The sequence below is a fragment of the Procambarus clarkii genome, chromosome 1, assembly GCF_040958095.1.
Source record: "Procambarus clarkii isolate CNS0578487 chromosome 1, FALCON_Pclarkii_2.0, whole genome shotgun sequence".
In the NCBI taxonomy this organism is placed as follows: domain Eukaryota; kingdom Metazoa; phylum Arthropoda; class Malacostraca; order Decapoda; family Cambaridae; genus Procambarus; species Procambarus clarkii.
Genome location: NC_091150.1, coordinates 23,072,497 through 23,095,435, shown reverse-complemented (window position 1 = coordinate 23,095,435; position 22,939 = coordinate 23,072,497). Strand labels below are relative to the sequence as shown.

Below are 22,939 nucleotides of genomic sequence, written 5' to 3'. Positions count from 1 at the left end.
CCGGGCCCCCCACACTCATGGTCCAGGGCCCCCACACTCATGGTCCAGGGCCCCCACACTCATGGTCCAGGGCCCCCCACACTCAGGGTCCAGGGCCCCCACACGCATGGTCCGGGCCCCCACACTAATGGTCCGGGGCCCCACACCCATGGTCCAGGCCCCCCACACTAATGGTCCGGGCCCCCACACCCATGGTCCAGGTCCCCACACCCATGGTCCAGGGCCCCCACACTAATGGTCCGGGGCCCCACACTCATGGTCCAGGCTCCCCACACCCATGGTCCAGGGCCCCCACACCCATGGTCCAGGGCCCCCACACTCATGGTCCAGGGGGCCCACACCCATGGTCCAGGCCCCCCACACTAATGGTCCAGGCCCCACACTCATGGCCCCCACACTAATGGTCCAGGCCCTCACACCCATGGTCCAGGGCCCCTAACACTCATGGTCCGGGCCCCCACACTCATGGTCCAGGGCCCCCACACCCATGGTCCAGGGCCCCCACACCCATGGTCCAGGCCCCACACCCATGGTCCAGGGCCCCCACACTCATGGTCCAGGGCCCCCACACCCATGGTCCAGGGCCCCCACACCCATGGTCCAGGGTCCTTAACACTCATGGTCCAGGCCCCCACACCCATGGTCCAGGGCCCCCACACCCATGGTCTGGGCCCCCACACATGGTCCAGGCCCCCACACTCATGGTCCAGGCCCCCCACACCCATGGTCCAGGGCCCCCACACCCATGGTCCAGGGCCCCACACCCATGGCCCCCACACTAATGTTCCAGGCCCCCACACCCATGGTCCAGGCCCCCCACACCCATGGTCCAGGGCCCCTAACACTCATGGTCCAGGGCCCCCACACCCATGGTCCAGGGCCCCCACACCCATGGTCCAGGGTCCTTAACACTCATGGTCCAGGCCCCCCACACCCATGGTCCAGGGCCCCCCACACCCATGGTCCAGGGCCCCCACACCCATGGTCCAGGGCCCCTAACACTCATGGTCCGGGCCATATTGTGTCCGCTCTAGTTATAATTACTCCTAAACTGTGTAGGTTATTCCTGTTCTAACTTGGGTGTATATTAATAGAGTTCATATTTATATCTGAGGTGTTAAAGCCGCTTAGCCGCTTGGGCACTCGAGCGGCGTGCCCGCGTACCCACTCGATACCCCGGGCATGTAAATGACGTTTCTCGTGCCTTCAGATGGAAGAGTATTAATGGTGGGCATTAGGAGATCTGTCCTTCTGTCTGTACTCTCTCACAGGGAATTTAAATTCACTCTCTATCATAAGGCCCAAAATCGTCACTGAATTATTCAGTGAAGGTTTCTCTAGGCCATGATAACATTACATGATAACAGCTTTTGTTATTAATTGTTATTATATCAGTAAGCATATATCATAACATACCAAGGCTTCTGAATACACCTTTATATAAGATATGTAAATATCTTATATAAAGATATATAGGATATTTACATATCTTTATATCTATGTAAATGTTCGTTTGTTCAAAATCGCTGGTGTTCGAAAGTTCTTCACTGATTGCTTTGAAATTTTGACACATCGTTGCAATCGAATAGGCGCGTGTTTTTATATACCTACTATATACATGCCTCACCTGTGACAGGACAAAACATCATTCTTTAAGAAACAGCGCCATCTGTTGCACGTAGGAGCAACACACGCTATACTAAATATGTTTCAATTCCATTTCAATGTTTCTGATTTGATTGATAAATTGAATTTTCAGAGATTTTTATTTTTATTTAATTATTCTGTGTGACATTGCGTTGGAATTGAGCTGTGTTGTTTACCATACCGTTCATTTCGTGAGTATAGTTAATCGTTTAATTTTTTCATTTTTTTCTTTCGTTTTCTTTTAACTTTTCTTATAATTCAGTGATAGGAACTTCTGATCATATTATGTTCCCAATTTTCTGACGGGAACTTCAGATCATTTGGGAATGCAACTGACGAGGGAGTGGGGGATGGTGGGGAGGACGAGGGGACGAGGGAGGTGGGGGATGGTGGGGAGGACGAGGGAGTGGGGGATGGTGGGGAGGACGAGGGGACGAGGGAGTGGGGGATGGTGGGGAGGACGAGGGGACGAGGGAGGTGGGGGATGGTGGGGAGGACGAGGGAGTGGGGGATGGTGGGGAGGACGAGGGAGTGGGGGATGGTGGGGAGGACGAGGGGACGAGGGAGGTGGGGGATGGTGGGGAGGACGAGGGAGTGGGGGATGGTGGGGAGGACGAGGGGACGAGGGAGGTGGGGGATGGTGGGGAGGACGAGGGAGTGGGGGATGGTGGGGAGGACGAGGGGACGAGGGAGTGGGGGATGGTGGGGAGGACGAGGGGACGAGGGAGGTGGGGGATGGTGGGGAGGACGAGGGGACGAGGGAGGTGGGGGATGGTGGGGAGGACGAGGGAGTGGGGGATGGTGGGGAGGACGAGGGGACGAGGGAGGTGGGGGATGGTGGGGAGGACGAGGGAGTGGGGGATGGTGGGGAGGACGAGGGGACGAGGGAGTGGGGGATGGTGGGGAGGACGAGGGGACGAGGGAGTGGGGGATGGTGGGGAGGACGAGGGGACGAGGGAGTGGGGGATGGTGGGGAGGACGAGGGGACTGGGAAAGGTTGCTGTGGCTCAGTAACCTCAGGCAACACTATTTAATATAAGTAACAAAAGGTAGCTATCCACATGCAACAACTACAAGACTCACTACATCCCTTGATGTCACCATCACCAGGTCACCATCAGTATGATGTCACCATCACCATGATGTCAGCCTGGTAGTCCTTTACGACCCATCATCATCACCACATCCCTTCACCCACGTGTATAATACAGCTAAACGACTCAACACTGACTCCAAATGTACCACATAACTGCATCTTGACACCAATCACCGATGTCTTAGACACAGTTAAGATCACTATACCACCAGGAATGATAGCACCTCTTAGAGTCACTATTACCAACGTCCCTGTGGACCCTCACCATCAACTTAATGTTAGACAGCATCTACCATCACTATACTACTCCAAAGGTAGATATCCCTTTCCTTACCCTACTCCAGCCCTATCTACCCCAAAGGTAGATATCCGTAATCTTCTAGGGATTGGTACCAAATGGACCAGTAGGGAGGTCATGGGAGGTCCTCACTATACGTCCCTCTTTGGTAACTCAACATGAGAACACCAAGAGGCCCTCATCAACACCAGAGGGACACCTCTGGCACCGTTAGCACCGCTCCAGGAGCGGTGCTAACGGATCCACCGGGACTCACAGCTTAACTTTACCCATGAACTAGTGCTCAAAGGTGCTCCCCTCTATGTCTCAGTGAGCACCACAGACACCCGTCACCACCACAGACACCGTCACCACCACAGACACCGTCACCACCACAGACACCGGTCAGCACCACAGACACCGTCAGCACCACAGACACCGTCACCACCACAGACACCCGTCAGCACCACAGATACCGTCACCACCACAGACACCCGTCACCACCACAGACACCGTCACCACCACAGACACCGTCACCACCATAGACACCCGTCACCACCACAGACACCGTCACCACCACAGACACCGTCACCACCACAGACACCGTCAGCACCACAGACACCCGTCAGCACCACAGACACCCGTCAGCACCACAGACACCCGTCAGCACCACAAACACCCGTCACCACCACAGACACCGTCACCACCACAGACACCCGTCACCACCACAGACACCGTCACCACCACAGACACCCGTCAGCACCACAGACACCGTCACCACCACAGACACCGTCACCACCACAGACACCGTCACCACCACAGACACCCGTCAGCACCACAGACACCCGTCAGCACCACAGACACCGTCACCACCACAGACACCGTCACCACCACAGACACCCGTCAGCACCACAGACACCGTCATCACCACAGACACCGTCACCACCACAGACACCCGTCAGCACCACAGACACCGTCACCACCACAGACAACCGTCACCACCACAGACACCGTCACCACCACAGACACCCGTCACCTCCACAGACACCGTCAGCACCACAGACACCCGTCACCACCACAGACACCGTCACCACCACAGACACCCGTCACCACCACAGACACCCGTCACCACCACAGACACCGTCACCACCACAGACACCGTCACCACCACAGACACCCGTCACCACCACAGACACCGTCAGCACCACAGACACCGTCAGCACCACAGACACCCGTCAGCACCACAGACACCCGTCACCACCACAGACACCCGTCACCACCACAGACACCCGTCACCACCACAGACACCGTCACCACCACAGACACCGTCAGCACCACAGACACCGTCAGCACCACAGACACCCGTCACCACCACAGACACCCGTCAGCACCACAGGACACCGTCAGCACCACAGACACCGTCACCACCACAGACACCCGTCACAACCACAGACACCCGTCACCACCACAGACACCCGTCACCACACAGACACCCGTTCAACGCACCACAGACCCCGTCACCACCACAGACACGTCACCACCACAGACACCGTCACCACCACAGACACCCGTCACCACCACAGACACCCGTCAGCACCACCTACAGCACCACCCCGTACACCGTACCACCACAGACACCGTCACCACCACAGACACCCGTCAGCACCACAGACACCGTCAGCCACCACAGACACCGTCACCACCACAGACACCGTCAGACACCACAGACACCGTCATCACCACAGACACACGTCACCACCACAGACACCGTCAGCCACCACAGACACCGTCACCACCACAGACACCGTCACCACCACAGACACCCGTCACCACCACAGACCCGTCACCTCCAGACACCGTCAGCACCACAGACACCCGTCACCACCACAGACACCGTCACCACCACAGACACCCGTCACCACCACAGACACCCGTCACCACCACAGACACCGTCACCACCACAGACACCGTCACCACCACAGACACCCGTCACCACCACAGACACCGTCAGCACCACAGACACCGTCAGCACCACAGACACCCGTCAGCCCCACAGACACCCGTCACCACCACAGACACCCGTCACCACCACAGACACCGTCACCACCACAGACACCGTCAGCACCACAGACACCGTCAGCACCACAGACACCCGTCACCACCACAGACACCCGTCAGCACCACAGACACCGTCAGCACCACAGACCACCGTCACCACCACAGACACCCGTCACAACCACAGACACCCGTCACCACCACAGACACCCGTCACCACCACAGACACCCGTCACCACCACAGACACCCGTCACCACCACAGACACCCGTCACCACCACAGACACCGTCACCACCACAGACACCGTCACCACCACTGACACCGTCACCACCACTGACACCGTCACAACCACAGACACCCGTCACCACCACAGACACCCGTCAGCACCACAGACACCGTCACCACCACAGACACCCGTCACCACCACAGACATCGTCACCACCACAGACACCGTCAGCACCACAGACACCGTCACCACCACAGACACCGTCACCACCACAGACACCGTCACCACCACAGACACCGTCACCACCACAGACACCGTCACCACCACAGACACCGTCACCACCACAGACACCGTCACCACCACAGACACCCGTCACCACCACAGACACCCGTCACCACCACAGACACCCGTCACCACCACAGACACCCGTCACCACCACAGACACCGTCACCACCACAGACACCGTCACCACCACAGACACCGTCACCACCACAGACACCGTCACAACCACAGACACCCGTCAGCACCAGACACCGTCAGCACCACAGACACCCGTCACCACCACAGACACCGTCACCACCACAGACACCCGTCACCACCACAGACACCGTCACCACCACAGACACCGTCACCACCACAGACACCGTCACCACCACAGACACCGTCAGCACCACAGACACCGTCACCACCACAGACACCGTCACCACCACAGACACCGTCTCCACCACAGACACCGTCAGCACCACAGACACCCGTCTCCACCACAGACACCGTCACCACCACAGACACCGTCAGCACCACAGACACCCGTCACCACCACAGACACCGTCAGCACCACAGACACCGTCAGCACCACAGACACCGTCAGCACCACAGACACCGTCACCACCACAGACACCGTCACCACCACAGACACCCGTCACCACCACAGACACCGTCACCACCACAGACACCGTCACCACCACAGACACCGTCACCACCACAGACACCAGTCACCACCACAGACACCGTCACCACCACAGACACCGTCACCACCACAGACACCGTCACCACCACAGACACCCGTCACCACCACAGACACCGTCACCACCACAGACACCGTCAGCACCACAGACACCGTCACCACCGCAGACACCCGTCACCACCACAGACACCGTCACCACCACAGACACCCGTCACCACCACAGACAACACCTTCACCACCACAGACACCGTCACCACCACAGACACCGTCACCACCACAGACACCGTCACCACCACAGACAACACCTTCACCACAGACACCGTCACCACCACAGACACCCGTCACCACCACAGACACCGTCACCACCACAGACACCCGTCACCACCACAGACAACACCTTCACCAGCCTATACTAACTCACCAACATTACAATGTGTATGACTGGCCTCTGTGAGTGGCCAGGCGGATACAATACTAGTGTGATAAACACATTTACAGGCAGAGCCCCTGACTGGTTGATCTGAGCGGCATAACATCCACCAGGGCCTTGACGAGCCCCTGACTGGTTGATCTGAGCGCCATAACATCCACCAGGGCCTCGACGAGCCCCTGACTGGTTGATCTGAGCGCCATAACATCCACCAGGGCCTTGACGAGCCCCTGACTGGTTGATCTGAGCGCCATAACATCCACCAGGGCCTCAACGAGCCCCTGACTGGTTGATCTGAGCGGCATAACATCCACCAGGGCCTTGACGAGCCCCTGACTGGTTGATCTGAGCGGCATAACATCCACCAGGGCCTTGACGAGCCCCTGACTGGTTGATCTCCCCCTCCCTGCTACCTCCCCCACACCTCCACCTGTAGTGTGTCCCTCCCTGCTACCTCCCCCACACCTCCACCTGTAGTGTGTCCCCCCTCCCTGCTACCTCCCCCACACCCCCACCTGTAGTGTCCCCCTCCCTGCTACCTCCCCCACACCCTCACCTGTAGTGTCCCCCTCCCTGCTACCTCCCCCACACCCCCACCTGTAGTGTGTCCCCCCTCCCTGCTACCTCCCCCACACCCCCACCTGTAGTGTGTCCCCCCTCCCTGCTACCTCCCCCACACCCCCACCTGTAGTGTCCCCCTCCCTGCTACCTACCCCGCACCCTCACCTGTAGCGTGTCCCTCCCTGCTACCTCCCCCACACCCCCACCTGTAGTGTCCCCCTCCCTGCTACCTCCCCCACACCCCCACCTGTAGTGTCCCCCTCCCTGCTACCTCCCCCACACCCCCACCTGTAGTGTCCCCCTCCCTGCTACCTCCCATACACCCCCACCTGTAGTGTCCCCCTCCCTGCTACCTCCCCCACACCCCCACCTGTAGTGTCCCCCTCCCTGCTACCTCCCCCACACCCCCACCTGTAGTGTCCCCCTCCCTGCTACCTCCCCCACACCCCCACCTGTAGTGTCCCCCTCCCTGCTACCTCCCCCCACACCCCCACCTGTAGTGTCCCCCTCCCTGCTACCTACCCCGCACCCTCACCTGTAGCGTGTCCCTCCCTGCTACCTCCCCCACACCCCCACCTGTAGTGTCCCCCTCCCTGCTACCTCCCCCACACCCCCACCTGTAGTGTCCCCCTCCCTGCTACCTCCCCCACACCCCCACCTGTAGTGTCCCCCTCCCTGCTACCTCCCCCACACCCTCATCTGTAGTGTCCCCCTTCCTGCTACCTCCCCCACACCCTCATCTGTAGTGTCCCCCTCCCTGCTACCTCCCCCACACCCCCACCTGTAGTGTCCCCCTCCCTGCTACCTCCCCCACACCCCCACCTGTAGTGTCCCCCTCCCTGCTACCTCCCCCACACCCCCACCTGTAGTGTCCCCCTCCCTGCTACCTCCCCCACACCCCCACCTGTAGTGTCCCCCTCCCTGCTACCTCCCCCACACCCCCACCTGTAGTGTCCCCCTCCCTGCTACCTCCCCCACACCCCCACCTGTAGTGTCCCCCTCCCTGCTACCTCCCCCACACCCCCACCTGTAGTGTCCCCCTCCCTGCTACCTCCCCCACACCCCCACCTGTAGTGTCCCCCTCCCTGCTACCTCCCCCACACCCCCACCTGTAGTGTCCCCCTCCCTGCTACCTCCCCCACACCCCCACCTGTAGTGTCCCCCTCCCAGCTACATTTACTAATACTCAATACAACAGGCAGATAATATTGCAGCTGTTGTATAAATAAAGTCACTCATAGAAATAAGTGGCACAGTGGAATTTTCCTCCCATAGAAAATGAGATATCATTGCCACATAGCTCTATAAATTCCCCAGCTAATCTGTTGGGAATTTTACTTAATACAGCAGTCATTGGACTTATTACATCGTAAAACATCTTACTTGAATTAATTATTAGTACCAAAATAGAGTAAATGTGACCTTTGTACCACTTGTTGATATCTGAACAAGAGAGCCGGGGCCTGATTCACGAAAGTACTTACGAACGTGTACATCTTTCCTCAATCTTTAACGGCTTTGTTTACATTTATTAAACAGTTTACAAGCATGAAAACTTCCCAATCAACTGTTGTAATTGTTATAAACAGCCTCCTGGTGCTTCGGAGCTCATTAACTGTTTAATAATTGTAAACAAAGCCGCCAAAGATTGAGAAAAGATGTACAGGTTCGTAAGTGCTTGCGTAACCGCTTCGTGAATCTGGCCCCTGGGCGTCAGTGGAGGAGGAGGTAATCACCCACTGTTGTTAAGACAACAGGTCGTTGCAGCGAGTTCAGCTCCTATAATTCTCCCTCGGACGAAGTGTTATGGTGAGTACATTAGTGCTTCTTCCATCAACAACGCGCAGTCAACATCTTAACAAGGAAAGTGTCTTTCCAAAAATCTTATCTAGTCATTTTAGGGGGGTAGAAATAGCCTAAGCTACTCTATCCCTTTGAGATGTATTTATTGCTTATCTCAATAAATATACTTGAACTTGAACTTGATCTAGTCATTTCCGGCCAGTAATGTCGGGTAGATAGGATTAATTCCGGTTAGGATAGGGCACGAGAAAGCGACTTAACCCAGGTAATTATTCCTGGGTCCTTATCTTATAAATAATATACCAATATTTCCTCTGATATAGCTGTCATATAGAGGTTCCTGCTATTACAGCAAGTGCCCTGTAACTGCAACACTAGAAGAGGAAGAAGTACAGTTACCCGGTACACCAGTACATGGTGGTGCTGCCAGCCTCAACCACCAGCATTATTTGGTGTGGTCATCCTTGTGTATACCTGCTGGACCAGGCCTACCACATCCTTGTGTATACCTGCTGGACCAGGCCTACCACATCCTTGTGTATACCTGCTGGACCAGGCCTACCACATCCTTGTGTATACCTGCTGGACCAGGCCTACCACATCCTTGTGTATACCTGCTGGACCAGGCCTACCACATCCTTGTGTATACCTGCTGGACCAGGCCTACCACATCCTTGTGTATACCTGCTGGACCAGGCCTACCACATCCTTGTGTATACCTGCTGGACCAGGCCTACCACATCCTTGCGTATACCTGCTGGACCAGGCCTACCACATCCTTGTGTATACCTGCTGGACCAGGCCTACCACATCCTTGTGTATACCTGCTGGACCAGGCCTACCACATCCTTGTGTATACCTGCTGGACCAGGCCTACCATACAATAAGACCTCTCAATTTCAATTACTAATATGTGTAGTTCAATACTGTAGTTTGATTGGCTGCATATATATATATATATAAATGTAATATAACCCCCCCTAATGTGCAAGGAGTCGATTTGTGAGAATGTTGCAGAAATACAGTCCAATAAACATCTTACAATTGCTATCGAAATATATAAATTAACATAAATATAAACACTATATAAATTCATATAAATTAAATAAATATATTTCTGACAGGTCAGTTCCCCACAACTACCTCGAAACTGCAGCAACAGGCTGGCTGACTTTCTCTATAATCTTCACCTCTAACAAGCCTTTAGTTAAAGGAAAGACAGATAATACTCCCATCTGTTAACACAAAACAGGCCACTGCAGGATACGTCGTCCCATACACTAATGGCTCGCTGGTTACCACAGACAATTCACCGTTTCCAGTGACCAGGACCCAGATTCACGAAAGCACTTACGCAAGCACTTACGAATCTGTACATCTTTCCTCAATCTTTGGCGGCTTTGTTTACAATTATTAAACAGTTAATGAGCTGCGAAGCACCAGGAGGCTGTTTATAACAATAACAACAGTTGATTGGCAAGTTTTTATGCTTGTAAACTGTTTAGTAAATGTAACCAAAGCCGTCAAAGATTGAGGAAAGATGTACACGTTCGTAACTGCTTGCGTAACTGCTTTCCTGAATCTGGCCCCTGGTCTGACCTGTTCCCAGTGAAACAAGTCTTGTGTCCAGGACCGCCCTTGATGGCCACTCCTGGTGGACTGATTCTGTAAATTGTATAGTAACTTACTAACACACGTGTCAGTAAGGTCACAGCCTTCCACCCAGGGACCAGAAAATGGGGTCAGGTCCGCTCAACAGATGGCGTTAACATCGTCACAGTTTGCCCCCAGGCTTCAGTTTGTCCCTCCTCCCCCCCCCCATCCTTGATCCCCCAAACCCCCCACCTTCAGTTTCACCCCCATGCCTTCCACCACCCACACACCGCACCTTTAGTTCCTCCCCCTCCCAAGTACCTCCTACCCGTGACCCCCACTTGCACCCCCAACACCACCAGCTATGAGGTATGTGCGTGACGTCAAAACAACGTAAATATTTTGACGAGAATGAACATAAACGCAACAGTAAGAGCCAGAGTGGGCCACACTCTGGCTCTCCCCAACTGTCCCTGGTCATTAGACTAAGCTCCCTGAACCTCATCCACGCTCCCGAGCCATCAACTCACGCTCCCTCGCCCTCCCCCACACTCGCTGGCCCTCCCTGTGCCCAGAACAAACGGCTAAGCACAACTCTTGCTCTGGCGGCCACCACCACGAGGACTGTACGCGCCACATCCAAGAAATGTGCGAACTGTGGAGAACGCAGCCACCTCCTCCCTCTGCACAAAACGGAAAGAGGAACTGAAGAAGATTAAAGAGAAGACCACCGCCCCGCCAACCACCCAGGGGCACGTCGCCGCGACCTTGGACCTGACCAGTTCCCGAGCCTCCCATCTACAAGCCAGACGCAGACTACGACCTTATGAACTGAACGCCCAAACAAGCCTCAGCCGGAGGACCTAACAAAACCAGAGATATCGACATCCATCCAGAACATCCACATCATCATCACTGCCTATCCGGACAGTTGCGAAACATGATCACAATTTGTTCCTCAGAACAGTGAACGGGCTTCTTGAAGCATATGTCACTGTGCCTGTACTGGCACTGTCACACTGGCGGCAAGGCGAGGTGTAACTATGAGCCGGCGAAGTAATGGATAGTTTGTGTGTGCTGAGTAAGTCACCGGTGCACGCCTGGTGTGTGGGGCTCTTGGGACAGGGTAGGCGTGTCTGTGGTGGAGCTCTCCAGACGTCTGGCTGGAAGTAGCTGTCTGATTTTGCTGTTGTAGAGGAGGTATCGTAACATGGTGCTGAGGGTGGTAGGAAGAGGCAGCTCTCCACTGTTATGCAGAGGAATTATGTAACACTCTAATTTCTGTTCACTCCGTACTAAGTCTCCCCTCAACCTCCCTCGACCTTCCCCCGCCATTCTCACTCATCCTCTTCCCACAATCCTTACTTTCTTCCTTACTTTTCATTCTCCCCATTAAGGAGTAAACCATCAAATCTGGTTTCTGCTTTGTGAGAGGATAGATTACCAACTAGCTTTTAGACCAAGTGTTGGGTGCACGCCATCAGTTTGTACTTTGACACGAGTGCACAAGATTGCACTCACTCTAGATTCTGTAATTCTTAATCTAGCATTTTGTAGTTTGGTGTCTCTGGAGGCATAGATGCTAGGCTGTTCAATAAGACTACGGAGGCCACCGTAACCTTTCTGTGAGAAGAGTTACAGCCATTAGTATAGAATTAACATTTTAAGTGTATGAAGACAGAGGGAGAGAGTGAGAGGTACTTGTGGTCAGGAAAGCCAACGGTCTCTCTTGCTTGTATCAACACTGGCTGGAGGCCGTGACGTCACCTGGTCATCACGTGACCACAGGAGACCTACGGACTGGTCGAGGCACTCTAGGCTGGTGCCGAGCTCTCCGCTGATTGGTTAATTCATAGAACAGAGAGGACAAGCATGGCCCGCTCCTGCCTCGCCTTGGGGGAAGCATTCGTCCGGTGTCGCCGTTCTTGTCAGACGTGCCTTCCCACAGTTCAGCCAAACTGCAAGAAACACCATCTAGAGCGACATTCAGTAACTCATTATCTTCGTTCCGTCGGTGCAGGTAAGTTTAACAGAATCTGGGATCGCGGCAATAGCAACTATGATATTAAGAGTGAAACGAAGAAGAAATAGTTTAACTCCTCATGAGGTCACTCGCAGGGTAAGGCAGATTGCATCAGAGTGCTTCTGCTCATATTGTGACCATCTGTCATCTAGTGTGGCAAGAAGTAATCTAAAGGGATAAGAGACTGTGCTCGGCTGTGATTACGTTCTTAGGGAAATAGTTTATCAGCCAGTTCTGGAGGACATAGAAACTCCCGCCAAATCCTTAGTTTAACATTGTGTTACTGTGTTTGGCTTGCCTGCACAACTTTGTGTGATATTTAATTATTAATTAAAGAGTCAGTGAAGTTAATTAGTGTAATTAATGTAACAAAGTGAAGTATTTGCTTCTTGTTTGACAAGCTGTCTTGAGTGGCAGCGTTAACGTAATTCACTCTTGATTAATTATCTGTCTATTTGATAATAATTAATGTACAAGATACCTGCTTGATGGGGTTCTGGGAGTAGTTCTATTCCCCAAGCCTGGTCCAATTCCAGGGTTGACTTGTGAGAGTTTGGTCCACCAGGCTGTTGCTTGCAGCGGCCCGCAGGCCCACATATCCAACACAACTCAGTTGGTCCAGCACTCCTTGGAGAAAATTATCTAGTTTTCTCTTGAAGATGTCCACGGTTGTTCCGGCAATATTTCTTATGCTCGCTGGGAGGACGTTGAACAACCGTGGACCTCTGATGTTTATACAGTGTTCTCTGATTGTGCCTATGGCACCTCTGCTCTTCACTGGACCTCTGATGTTTATACAGTGTTCTCTGATTGTGCCTATGGCACCTCTGCTCTTCACTGGTTCTATTCTGCATTTTCTTCCATATCGTTCACTCCAGTACGTTGTTATTTTACTGTGCAGATTTGGTACTTGGCCCTCCAGTATTTTCCACGTGTATAATATTTGGTATCTCTCTCGTCTTCTTTCTAGTGAGTACATTTGGAGAGCTTTGAGACGATCCCAATAATTTAGGTGCTTTATCTCGTCTATGCGTGCCGTATATGTTCTCTGTATTCCCTCTATTTCAGCAATCTCTCCTGCTCTGAAGGGGAAAGTAAGTACTGAGCAGTACTCAAGACAGGACAGTACAAGTGATTTCTATAGTACAACCATTGTGATGGGATCCCTGGATTTGAAAGTTCTCGTAATCAATCCGATCATTCTTCTGGCTGACGCAATATTTGCTTGGTTATGCTCCCTAAACGTTAGGTCGTCAGACACCATTATTCCCAAATCCTTTACATGCTGCTTTCCTACTATGGGTACATTTGATTGTGTTTTGTACCCTGTATTGTGTTCAAGGTTCTTATTTTTACCATACCTAGATACCTGAAACTTATCATTGTTAAACATCATGTTATTTTCTGTTGCCCAGTCGAAAACTTTATTAATATCTGCTTGAAGTTTTTCAATGTCTTCAGCAGAGGTAATTTTCATGCTGATTTTTGTGTCATCTGCAAAGGATGATACGAAGCTGTGACTTGTATTTGAGTCTATATCTGATATGAGAATAAGGAAAAGCAGTGTTGCAAGGACTGTACCCTGAGGTACAATGCTTTTAACTGCACTTGGACTCGATTTTACATGGTTGACCTGGTTGATGGGGTTCAGGGAGTTGTTCTACTGCCCAAGCCCGACCCGAGGCCAGACTTGACTTGTGAGAGTTTGGTCTACCAAGCTGTTGCTTGGAGCGGCCCTCAGGCCCACATACCCACCACAGCCCGGTTGGTCCGGCACTCCTTGAAGGAAACAATCTAGTTTCCTCTTGAAAATGTCCACGGTTGTTCCTGTAATATTTCTGATGCTCGCTGGTAGGACGTTGAACAACCGTGGACCTCTGATGTTCATACAGTGTTCTCTGATTGTGCCTATGGCACCTCTGCTCTTCACTGGTTCTATTCTGCATTTTCTTCCATATCGTTCACTTCAGTACGTTGTTATTTTACTGTGCAGATTTGGGACCTGTCTCTCCAGTATTTTCCATGTGTATATTATTTGGTATCTCTCTCGTCTCCTTTCTAGTGAGTACATTTGGAGAGCTTTGAGACGATCCCAATACTTTATTGACTATTAAAGGATTATTACTCTTTGTGTTCTGTTCGACAGAAAACTGAGTATCCAGCGTCCTACTCAACCCGTTCTCGCAAATTCGTAAAGTCAATATTGACTTATTAACTACGTGCATAGGTGATATACTAAACATAATAGATACCCTTAAAAAGATTCATAGAAAACACCGACCTTACCTAACCTTGTTAGTATGTTAAGATAAGCATCTTATTGCTTCGTAATTACAATTATTACTTAACCTATACCTATTATAGGTTAGGTAATAATTGTAATTACGAAGCTATAAGATGCTTATCTTAAGATACTAACAAGGTTAGGTAAGGTCGGTGTTTTCTATGAATCTTTTTAAGGGTATCTATTATGTTAAGTATGTCACCTATGCACATATTTAATAAGTCTATATTGACTTATTAAATTTGCGAGAACGTGTTGTCCTACTTTACCGGTTATACCCATTGACCTCATTTTGTGTGCTATCACTCCATGGTCACATTTATCGAATGCCTTTGTGAAGTCCGTGTATACCACATCAGCATTCTGTTTTTCTTCTAATTCCTCAGTGACTTTGTCGTAGTGATCAAGTAGCTGTGAGAGGCACGATCTTCCCGCTCGAAATACGTAGATTGCTTTGTTGCTGAATGTCTGGTTTACAGTAAATTAACATAATTAATCACCAAGACTAATTTGTGTAATTGATTAGACTATTGTTTTGATTGTCATCCTTAGAGACGTGTGTTAATGTAATTGAGAGGATTACCGGAGATTGTCTCAGTGACCCGCCTTGCTGTGTTTACATTGTTATTAACTGCATTTTGCTGCAAATGCTTAAATTGCAACTTGAGTCCTAAGTGAGCACCCGTATTGTTCAGTTAGTTCATTATATCAGCCTGAGCGGCACAGATCGGAATCTACGCTATACTGCTGTCTGGATAGCTGTCTTTAAGTGTCACTTAAGGACATTACCGTAATGCCAAGCTTGTTGGGCCTTGTATTAGATTTAGTCCTTAACAAATAAATTGTTATTGTTACCAAAAGAAAAATGAATGTCAATACCTTCCAATATTATTGTCCCACCCATGCTGCTACGTATTGAGCTGTTCTTGCAAACTTTAATGAAGGCCTGCTTCTGGCCGTCATTCGAACCCGATTCATTGCCTCACACATCAAATTAAATCTGGTGTGAGAACCCATGAGCTACCTTCAAGATTGCACTAAACATTTGAGGAGCTTATAAGGGGTTCCATTGTTTGGGAAACCTGGCGGTTGCTCCCGCCATTTATTTCAGTTTTAATAGTAATAATCCGCATCTGGCATTTAACGTGCTGGCTTGTGCAATCCTTTCTGACTGAGGCCATATGTATTAGTGTCCAACCTCAAATAAATAAAGCTCACACTTTGAATTGAGAGTAAACATTTCTTTGATCGTACCGTTGGTTCAGGGTGTAACCCTACAGTAGTACAGTGGTATCCAGGTCGAGTTATTATTAATACTGCAGTTGATGTCACAAATGTGACAGCTGGTGTTACAATGGTATTTGTGAGTGGTGTCTCGTGCTTCATCTCTCTCACCTCCAGTCTATTTCTTTCTCACTTTCTCTTTCTCGCATCTGCTATATATACAATCCCAGCAAACACACAGCGAAACTACGACGTTGGTACAACGTTCGAACAAGTTTTAACACCTCCTAACTAGTTATAACAACCAATATAGCAAGTTGTAACAACGTTCTAATACGTTATAAACAGGTTAAGCCAAGATATAACAACTTTATTACAAGTTGTAACAAGCGGAAAATAGGGACTGTTACGGTTTGTGTTTCCGGGGATAGATCTAATTAACGTAGGTAAGGATGGATAATGGTGCAGAGATATTATTTACACAAAGCATAGCGGTAGGATACATTTTGACAGGTGAGGAATGGAGACGACGGGAGAGGCTGTCAGTGACAGATGGGTAACGAGCTTACTCATACTGCAATTGGAAAAGTATTCATTGCTAACGGTTATTGTAAGAACCCATTTCACACCTAAACATTCATTTATACTTGTACTGATCTTGAAGTGACCTTAAAAGTGCATAATATCTTCCCATAAAAGCCATATTTGCTTCTCTTAAAGCCATCTGAATCAAATTGAAACTTTTCCCTAATCGTTTCTCCTGCCGAACTCTAAGCGTAATGCCTGTTGCTGCTGTATGATCTAGTTGGAAATCTATAAGTACTGTGTATGCCATACGTTCTAACCCTATTACTACATGTTTCAACATAGGGCAATACGGCAACATTCCCTTTTTCTATGCTTGCAACATTGCTCCTTCTCTTTCTCAATACAATTGCATTGCAACCAAGAACAGCATGAACGGTCGTAGTCGTACTTTACCCTATGCAAGGGGTGAGTGTTAGAACATTACGAGTACTCACGCAACACGTGAGTGTTAGAACATTACGAGTACTCATGCAACACGTGAGTATTAGAACATTACGAGTACTCACGCAACACGTGAGTGTTAGAACATTACGAGTACTCACGCAACACGTGAGTGTTAGAACATTACGAGTAGTCACGCAACTCGTGAGTGTTAGAACATTACGAGTACTCACGCAACACGTGAGTGTTAGAACATTACGAGTACTCACGCAACACGTGAGTGTTAGAACATTACGAGTACTCACGCAACACGTGAGTGTTAGAACATTACGAGTACTCACGCAACACGTGAGTGTTAGAACATTACGAGTACTCACGCAACACGTGAGTATTAGAACATTACGAGTAGTCACGCAACTCGTGAGTATTAGAACATTACGAGTAGTCACGCAACTCGTGAGTGTTAGAAGATTATGAGTACTCACGCAAGGGGCGGCAGACCGAGCACCTTGCATCTGTGGGCGGCGGCGCCCACCTCCTCCCAGGGTGCCGTCACTTCGATCTTGACGGTGGGCGTGGGCGGCGGTTCGAGAGAGGAGCGGTGTGAAGCAGGGGAGGGTGAGGTGTGAGGTGAGGTGAGGGGTGAGAGAAAAGACTCACACCTTAGGCTCGTGGGTTCCGGCCTGGCCCCCGTCCGACTCTCCGTCGACCCATAACCCAGATCGTAGAAGCCCCCGGGGTTCTGGTGCTGCTGTTTCACCTGTTGCAGCTGCTGCAGATGCTGCTGCTCCTGCTCCTGCAGATGCTGCTGCTGCTGTTGATGCTGCTGCTGCTGTTGTTGTTGTTGCTGCTGCTGCTGGAGTTGCTGTTGTTGCTGCTGCTGCTGCTGGAGTTGCTGTTGTTGCTGCTGCTGCTGGAGTTGCTGTTGCTGCTGCTGCTGCTGCTGCTGCTGCTGTTGCTGCTGCTGCTGCTGCTGCTGCTGCTGGTGCTGCTGCTGCTGCTGCTGGAGTTGCTGCTGCTGCTGGTGATATTTCATGTCTTGTTCGCATATGTTGTTATGCTGCAGACTAATGTGTTGTTGCTCGTGCAGGCGATGATCGCGTAGTCGGGCATCATGCATGTGTTGATCGTTCATGTGTTGATCATGCAGGTGTTGATCATGAATGTGTTGATCAAACAGGTGTTGATTCTGGAGATGCTGATCATGCTGCTGTTGATTCGGCAGGTATTGATCGTGCAGTTGTTTATCCTGCAGGTGTTGATGATGATGCTGTTGATTTTGCAGGTGTTGATCGTGCATGTGTTGATTCTGGAGGTGTTGCTCGTGTTGTTGCTGATCGTGCAGGTGTTGCTTGTGCAGGTGTTGCTGGTGCAGGTGTTGGGAGGAGAGAGGCAGGCTGGGCGAGGCAGGACGGCCGCCTCCACTCATAGTCTCCATGCGAGAAATTACCTCCTCGAACTCATCGAGCTGAGAGCGGGTGTTGACGGGGGCGGGCGGTATGAGGGCGGGGTGCCGCCCAGCACCACCCCCGCCCTGCAGGGGGTGGCAACCCCAGGAGCGGGACGGGGCGGGGCACGGGGGTGGGTGGAGGTGGGTGGAAGGGGTTGGGCAGGAGCGAGGTTGTACCGGAGGCTCCAGTGCAACCTCCAGCTGACAGAAGAGGTCGGCCTGGCACTGGGCGGCACCTGTTGGCCGCACTACACGCGGGCACTCCATCACAGGCGGCACTCCATCACCTTGCTCCTCCACGCACCGCCCTCCATCCCTCCACTCCCTCCTCCTGTCACTCTATATACACTCTCCTTCACTCTGATTCACGCGAGGCACTGACACTTATATTTCCTCCATGGCACTGCCGCTCAGTGAGGCAGCGAGTGACCTTTGTACACAGAGTGCCTCACATGGCTGCCGATCACAAGGCACTCAGGACACGCACTCGGGACTATAGCCACTCAGGTGGTGGCACTCAGGACGCGCACTCGGGACTATAGCCACTCAGGTGGTGGCACTCAGGACGCGACACTCGGGATTATAGCCACTCAGGTGGTGGCACTCAGGACGCGCACTCGGGATTATAGCCACTCAGGTGGTGGCACTCAGGACGCGGGAGTGCAGGGCACTCAGGTACAGGTGAGTGAGGTGCACTCGAGTGAGCAAGACTGAGGCCCCGGGTGCCAGGGACAGACAGACTGCCAGCGGGTATAACCTTGGGGCTGTGCCACCTGCACCCCCCAAAATCCTGGCACCACCTCGCACCCCCCCCCCACTCTGCCCCTCCCCAGGCCCTTCCCCACACCACCCCCGGCTGTCCCTCCCCGCACCACCCCCGGCTGTCCCTCCCCGCACCACCCCCGGCTGTCCCTCCCCGCACCACCCCCGGCTGTCCCTTCCCGCACCACCCCCGGTTGTCCCTCCCCGCACCACCCCCGGCTGTCCCTCCCCACACCACCCCCGGCTGTCCCTCCCCACACCACCCCCGGCTGTCCCTCCCCGCACCACCCCCGGCTGTCCCTCCCCGCACCACCCCCGGCTGTCCCTCCCCGCACCACCCCCGGCTGTCCCTCCCCGCACCACCCCCGGCTGTCCCTCCCCGCACCACCCCCGGCTGTCCCTCCCCGCACCACCCCCGGCTGTCCCTCCCCGCACCACCCCCGGTTGTCCCTCCCCACACCACCCCCGGCTGTCCCTTCCCGCACCACCCCCGGCTGTCCCTCCCCGCACCACCCCCGGCTGTCCCTCCCCGCACCACCCCCGGTTGTCCCTCCCCGCACCACCCCCGGTTGTCCCTCCCCGCACCACCCCCGGCTGTCCCTCCCCGCACCACCCCCGGCTGTCCCTCCCCGCACCACCCCCGGCTGTCCCTCCCCGCACCACCCCCGGCTGTCCCTCCCCGCACCACCCCCGGCTGTCCCTCCCCGCACCACCCCCGGCTGTCCCTCCCCGCACCACCCCCGGCTGTCCCTCCCCGCACCACCCCCGGCTGTCCCTCCCCGCACCACCCCCGGCTGTCCCTCCCCGCACCACCCCCGGCTGTCCCTCCCCGCACCACCCCCGGCTGTCCCTCCCCGCACCACCCCCGGCTGTCCCTCCCCGCACCACCCCCGGCTGTCCTTCCCCGCACCACCCCCGGCTGTCCCTCCCCGCACCACCCCCGGCTGTCCCTCCCCGCACCACCCCCGGCTGTCCCTCCCCGCACCACCCCCGGCTGTCCCTCCCCGCACCACCCCCGGCTGTCCCTCCCCACACCACCCCCGGCTGTCCCTCCCCGCACCACCCTCGGCTGTCCCTCCCCGCACCACCCCCGGCTGTCCCTCCCCACACCACCCTCGGCTGTCCCTCCCCACACCACCCCCGGCTGTCCCTCCCCGCACCACCCCCGGCTGTCCCTCCCCGCACCACCCCCGGCTGTCCCTCCCCGCACCACCCCCGGCTGTCCCTCCCCACACCACCCCCGGCTGTCCCTCCCCGCACCACCCCCGGCTGTCCCTCCCCGCACCACCCCCGGTTGTCCCTCCCCGCACCACCCCCGGTTGTCCCTCCCCGCACCACCCCCGGCTGTCCCTCCCCGCACCACCCCCGGCTGTCCCTCCCCGCACCACCCCCGGCTGTCCCTCCCCGCACCACCCCCGGCTGTCCCTCCCCGCACCACCCCCGGCTGTCCCTCCCCGCACCACCCCCGGCTGTCCCTCCCCGCACCACCCCCGGCTGTCCCTCCCCGCACCACCCCCGGCTGTCCCTCCCCGCACCACCCCCGGCTGTCCCTCCCCGCACCACCCCCGGCTGTCCCTCCCCGCACCACCCCCGGCTGTCCCTCCCCGCACCACCCCCGGCTGTCCCTCCCCGCACCACCCCCGGCTGTCCCTCCCCGCACCACCCCCGGCTGTCCCTCCCCGCACCACCCCCGGCTGTCCCTCCCCGCACCACCCCCGGCTGTCCCTCCCCGCACCACCCCCGGTTGTCCCTCCCCACACCACCCCCGGCTGTCTCTCCCCACACCACCCTCGGCTGTCCCTCCCCGCACCACCCCCGGCTGTCCCTCCCCACACCACCCTCGGCTGTCCCTCCCCGCACCACCCCCGGCTGTCCCTCCCCACACCACCCCCGGCTGTCCCTCCCCGCACCACCCCCGGCTGTCCCTCCCCGCACCACCCCCGGCTGTCCCTCCCCACACCACCCCCGGCTGTCCCTCCCCACACCACCCCCGGCTGTCCCTCCCCGCACCACCCCCGGCTGTCCCTCCCCGCACCACCCCCGGCTGTCCCTCCCCACACCACCCCCGGCTGTCCCTCCCCACACCACCCTCGGCTGTCCCTCCCCGCACCACCCCCGGCTGTCCCTCCCCACACCACCCCCGGCTGTCCCTCCCCACACCACCCTCGGCTGTCCCTCCCCGCACCACCCCCGGCTGTCCCTCCCCACACCACCCTCGGCTGTCCCTCCCCGCACCACCCCCGGCTGTCCCTCCCCGCACCACCCCCGGTTGTCCCTCCCCACACCACCCCCGGCTGTCCCTCCCCACACCACCCTCGGCTGTCCCTCCCCGCACCACCCCCGGCTGTCCCTCCCCACACCACCCTCGGCTGTCCCTCCCCGCACCACCCCCGGCTGTCCCTCCCCACACCACCCCCGGCTGTCCCTCCCCGCACCACCCCCGGCTGTCCCTCCCCGCACCACCCCCGGCTGTCCCTCCCCACACCACCCCCGGCTGTCCCTCCCCACACCACCCCCGGCTGTCCCTCCCCGCACCACCCCCGGCTGTCCCTCCCCGCACCACCCCCGGCTGTCCCTCCCCACACCACCCCCGGCTGTCCCTCCCCACACCACCCTCGGCTGTCCCTCCCCGCACCACCCCCGGCTGTCCCTCCCCACACCACCCCCGGCTGTCCCTCCCCACACCACCCTCGGCTGTCCCTCCCCGCACCACCCCCGGCTGTCCCTCCCCACACCACCCTCGGCTGTCCCTCCCCGCACCACCCCCGGCTGTCCCTCCCCGCACCACCCCCGGCTGTCCCTCCCCGCACCACCCCCGGCTGTCCCTCCCCACACCACCCTCGGCTGTCCCTCCCCGCACCACCCTCGGCTGTCCCTCCCCGCACCACCCTCGGCTGTCCCTCCCCGCACCACCCCACATGTTGTTCTGTTTAAGGCTATTCATTTTATTCATTGATTTATCTGTATTCGTGTATATATATATATATATATATATATATATATATATATATATATATATATATATATATATATATATATATAGGGGGGTACCACCTCTGGTGTAATTATAGGGACCCTCAGCCTCAGAGAAGGGAACACAGAGCATTCAGGGAAAAACTTGCCATTTAACTCTGAATACGTAAGTGTTCGCTTCTCCTACCCCCCCCCCCCCCCCTTTTTATTATGGTGTACACTTTATTATGCAAGGTTATACAGTTACATATCTGATTTTATACAAAAAATTAACATTAAGAGGACACAAGAAAAAGTTCGCTTCCTAGAGGCTGTAGATTTCCTGGAACTCCTCCGACGCCGGGCAGGAACCGAGGATGCAGCGGGCATTTCCCCTCTGGATCGCGACACTGAGGCGCTGAAAGAGAAAACTTGCTGCTCTAGGGTCTCTTGTGGTGTCAATGAGCTTGGAACCAAGATATTTAAGAAACCTTCTTGCACTCTCCCCCCATGGGCCTAGGGTCTCGGACCCTATTGGAACGAAGTTGTACTGATGATCTAATTCCCTGTACTAGGCTGACTTGTCTCTTTCTCTGCGTGTCGCCACGGCTCCTGCTGTGCCG

The 22,939-nt window shown here is 54.8% G+C and overlaps 1 protein-coding gene across 1 annotated transcript in view; it reads right to left on the bottom strand.

The window, feature by feature from the left end:
• LOC123751648 (transcription factor SPT20 homolog) overlaps positions 1-19,386 on the bottom strand; it is a 71,317-nt gene extending 51,931 nt beyond the window's left edge. Inside the window, exon 1 of the mRNA XM_069322230.1 lies at positions 17,638-19,386. Coding sequence (XP_069178331.1) covers positions 17,638-18,869 — 1,232 coding nt within the window. The 5' untranslated portion in view covers positions 18,870-19,386. The remainder of the gene's footprint in view (positions 1-17,637) is intronic.
• Positions 19,387-22,939: the final 3,553 nt, after the last annotated feature.